Source organism: Centruroides sculpturatus, unplaced genomic scaffold (assembly GCF_000671375.1).
Source record: "Centruroides sculpturatus isolate CEXI.00-Female unplaced genomic scaffold, Cexi_2.0 scaffold5079, whole genome shotgun sequence".
NCBI lineage: Eukaryota > Metazoa > Arthropoda > Arachnida > Scorpiones > Buthidae > Centruroides > Centruroides sculpturatus.
In genome coordinates, this window is record NW_019389191.1 from 1 (window position 1) to 4,271 (window position 4,271).

Genomic DNA, 4,271 nt, shown 5'->3' on the forward strand with positions numbered 1-4,271 from the left:
AAATTTGCTTGATAATTCAACTACGCTTGTTGGAGAACAATAAAAACACTACACTCAACAAGCCACCAATAAAACTCAACTGCCTAACCTATAAGCAAAGTCTCCTTTTAATTTGTTTTTAAAAAAAAGCGCTTGACAAACTTGCCCCGCATGCCGAAGTTGCCCCGGTCTCCCCTATAGATGTTAGTGTGTGTGGGGCGGCACGATTCTGTTCACCCACTTTGAAATTTAATAACTCATGTGCCTTTTGTCGAAAATATTTGAAATTTTGTAGGGAGATTTGTGTATTAAGTTAATACACAAATCTCCCTACAAATTTCAGATATTTTCGAAGTCGTTCGTCTCGTAACTAATAACATTTAATCCCCTGTATGTCTGATGTCGTTCGTCTCTTAGGGAGATTTGTGTTAATACACAAACCTCCCTAAAATTTTGTTAATTTGTGTTAATACACAAATCTCTCTAAGAGACAAACGACGCCAGACATACAGGGGATTAAATGTTATTGGTTAAAGATTGAAGGGTTCGTGTGTCATATTTTCAGTTGAGTCGGATTTAATGAAGAGTTTATTCGTTATTGCGCTGCAATTTGTAAAATTTGTAGATCTATAAATTCCCACTGTCGTCCGTTCGTCCGTCTGTCCGTTTGTCTTTCTTTAATCTCGAGAACGGGGTTAGATAGATGAAAGGCGAGTCTAGATATAAAAAGAATAGAAATGGAGACCCCGATTAACTACATCGAATTTCCGATGCAAACCAGTAGTCACCTTATTTCAATTCAAACTTTTCCCCTGAAAGGAGTCTCCAGAATAGAAGACCGGTACGACTCTATTGCTAACAGGAAAAGTATGATGTATAGGGCAAGACACTAATAATTTGAGGTGGATAGAATATATTTTAAATCAAATAAGTTATGTAAGAATTACTTTCATGTAATTTGAAAAATATATTTTTAAGCATTTTCAAAATTCTACAGTACAGCATTCTATACAGTACGACCTTTAAACAGATGACTTTCTAAATACTATTTCACTACTAAATTGAAGATCTAATGAAAGTGATAATTAATTTCATTTTGAGTAGAGATATTGACTATAACTTTTTCACAGTTAAAATAACAGAAAGAAGTTTATTTATTATTTGGTTTTGCTTTTAATCTGCACACTATAAATAACTTTTCAGATCCAAAAGCGTGCATTTTGTATGAATATAAAATGAAAGATTCAAAGTAAAGCTTATCATTTTATTAGAAAAACACGTTTTAAATCTCTTAAATCCAAGTTTTAGTATTTCGCATTTTAAGAGAATATCAGATTAAAATAATTAATAGAATAACTTGCGACATTGTGTTATATTTTCCAAACTTTTAAAATGAATAAAGAGCTCCACCAAATGTTAATTACTTCAGTAGGTAAAATACAAAATTACATTTTCTTTCAAGGTAGAACAACAAAACATTTATTAATTTAAACAAAAGTTCAAGGTTACTCATTAAAATTCCATGCGACTGTTTCTGTTATTAAGATTTCCAATAGTAACGTCACAGTTCTGTTACTTTCATATCATTTAATTAATAAATATCTGTTTTAAATTTTAAAAAATTGTACTATTATATAATATGGTATATAAAGTATTTATCTTTAATAATAAAGATAATTAATATAATTACTCGTATAAATACTTTTATTATTTACATGTTATAGAATAAGCGTTTTTGAAGAATTTTTCAATTTATTAAAGATTTCAGTATCAAAATTATTAAATTTTTTAAAATTTAAAATTGTTTTTAAACAAAAATGCACACAAAATAACCTCCAAACAACGGCCATTTTTATATTCCCTTCAGTGGCCGTTCTTCAGAGGTTTAACTGTATACAGTAATGTGCAATATATTTAATTATAATATTAAATTTATTCGTATTTTAAAATAGATTTTCATATTGTTCATTGTTATAAAACAGATTAAAAATAGAACTTTATTAAAACCGCAATTCAATTTATATAAAAAGAAAAGGGGGAGAGAAAACTCCACGTGTCAATTTATAGAAAACACCAAAATCAAGATTATTAATTCCAAAGTATTATATTTAAATACAGTTTGGCAATAATGATATCATAAAGTATGGATAGCAGATAAGTTATATCATTATTAGTAATTGTTTTCCAGTTATAAGGCATATCAGAAAATATAAACAATGATTAATCGTGTTAACCGGTTCTTAAATGTATATGAAAATTTTTCGTGGAATACCAAAGGGAAAACGTTTTTAGGAAATGGGCGAAAAATACAGAAGAAAATTTACGTTTTGAGGGTCAAAATACGTATAATGACTTTCCTCGTCTCGAATGAATAAATTAGGTGAAATCGTCATCTTTCTCTCCGTTTTGTTTCAAACTTCACAAGCGTTACAACCATTCAATCGAATTTCTGTATAGGAAATATCATATACTACGGGAACAATATTACTCATCTCAATTTCCTTAGTCAATATAACCAGTTATTCACGTGATCTCGGTTATAAAAGCAAAAAAATTCAAGATATTAATTTAATAGTAAAATGAAGAGTGATCAAAAATGTTGTCTCAAGGTGAGCTTTTTATATAGTTTAATATATTTTATCAATTTTATTATAATTTCACTCCCGATAAGATCTATGTGTTTCTTACTTTATGGATAAAAAATAATAATTAGATTATAAATTTTTGCGCTTTTTTTTTTTTTTANTAATAAATTCAAATAGACTTCTACATTAATAAGATTTGTTCGTCACGAAAGATGAACTACTTTATAACAGATTTATAATTACATTTTCAACAAATTTTTATATAAAAACATAAAACAAAACTAAAAGCTAAAAACTGAAAATAGAGAGCTACCAAAATAAATCTTTTACAGTTTCGGAATCACTAGTCTATAGCGTTATAACGCAAAGAATTTTTATTTTTAAGGTAATATTAACTTTTTACTAAAATAAAATAAATGAAGTAAATATCAAAATTCTTTACAGTAACTATTTTTATTCTTGACATTCATTCATTTATCCATTCATTCAATGCACCTTTTCTTTTTTTTCTTTGAAATTTCCTAGAAAGTGGAATGCTTGAAGCAGAATTGGATATCCGTTTTAATAATTGTAACAACAATTTCCGGATTCGCTCTTGGCCTGGTTTTCCGTCAGTTTAACTTAAACGAGCAAGAAAAGCAATTAATCGGTTTTCCGGGAATGTTAGTGATTAGAGCTTTTCGCATGATCATTTTGCCCATGCTTCCTTGCAGTATTATTTTAGGTAAGTTACTGTATTATTTAGTTTAGAAGTATTAACTACTATCAATCCTAACTATCTATTTACTTACAATTGCCTACCTACCTCACAATAAAGGAGACGTTTCATGCAATCTTGTCGTTATTTCAGGTATCACTTCTTTGGGTAAATCGGAAAATAGAAAATTAATTTCTTACACCGTTTTGTTCATCGTTTTACTCTCGCTCTTTGCTAGTATTTTGGGATTAACTTTAGCTCATCTTCTTAAGCCCGGAGAAAAAGCTCTGGATAAACCAAAAAGTCGAGTGGAAGATGCTGGAAAGAAAAGTCAGATCTTAGATTCCTTCTTGGATATGCTGAGGTTTGTCATATTTCTCTGAATATTTATTGGTTAAATATATACATCATTTCATTATTTATTAATTGGACGAGATCTTGACGAAAAAAACCTTTTAATTATAGCAAAATAGTCATATTATTAGTATTTTGAAAAAAATCGCCATTTTATACAGATAGTTACATACTTCGAATGTGTGAAAATTATACATAAGAGTTCTTGTTTGGATTTTTCTTGCCTTTCATTTAGGAATGGTTATTTCTTAACGATATAATAATGGGAGATGCTTTACTGATAAAATCTACAGAATATATATATATAGGCCTATATAAATGTTAATTAATTAATTAAAATATGTATGTTCGTTAGGTAAAGGTGCGGATATATACTGTTCGATATATCCGCACCAAATTAGGTTCCTAGAAAAAGTACTGTGGAGTTTCCACTTCCAATCACTTCAAAATACCACTCCTCTTAACTTAAGCCCGAGCAATTTTTTGTGTTTTTCAGTTTCATTATCGTAGATAATAAATCAATAAATGTACAGTACATTTTAGTTACTAAACCATTGTTTTTATCATCCTAAACCAACTCAATCTCACTAATCCTCTACCCCTTAAAACCTCGAGCACCGCTAGGTAGTGTACACGCAGCTAGTATTTTTATAAAA

At 28.9% G+C, this 4,271-nt stretch overlaps 1 protein-coding gene across 1 annotated transcript; it reads left to right on the forward strand.

The window, feature by feature from the left end:
• Nucleotides 1-2,558: 2,558 nt before the first annotated feature.
• LOC111617192 (neutral amino acid transporter B(0)-like) lies at nt 2,559-3,625 on the forward strand (the record flags this gene model as incomplete). The annotated part of the gene is made up of 3 exons (XM_023358521.1): nt 2,559-2,588; nt 3,090-3,288; nt 3,415-3,625. Coding segments are annotated over exons 1-3 (440 nt in total), but the record flags the coding sequence as incomplete, so codon positions are not given.
• Nucleotides 3,626-4,271: the final 646 nt, after the last annotated feature.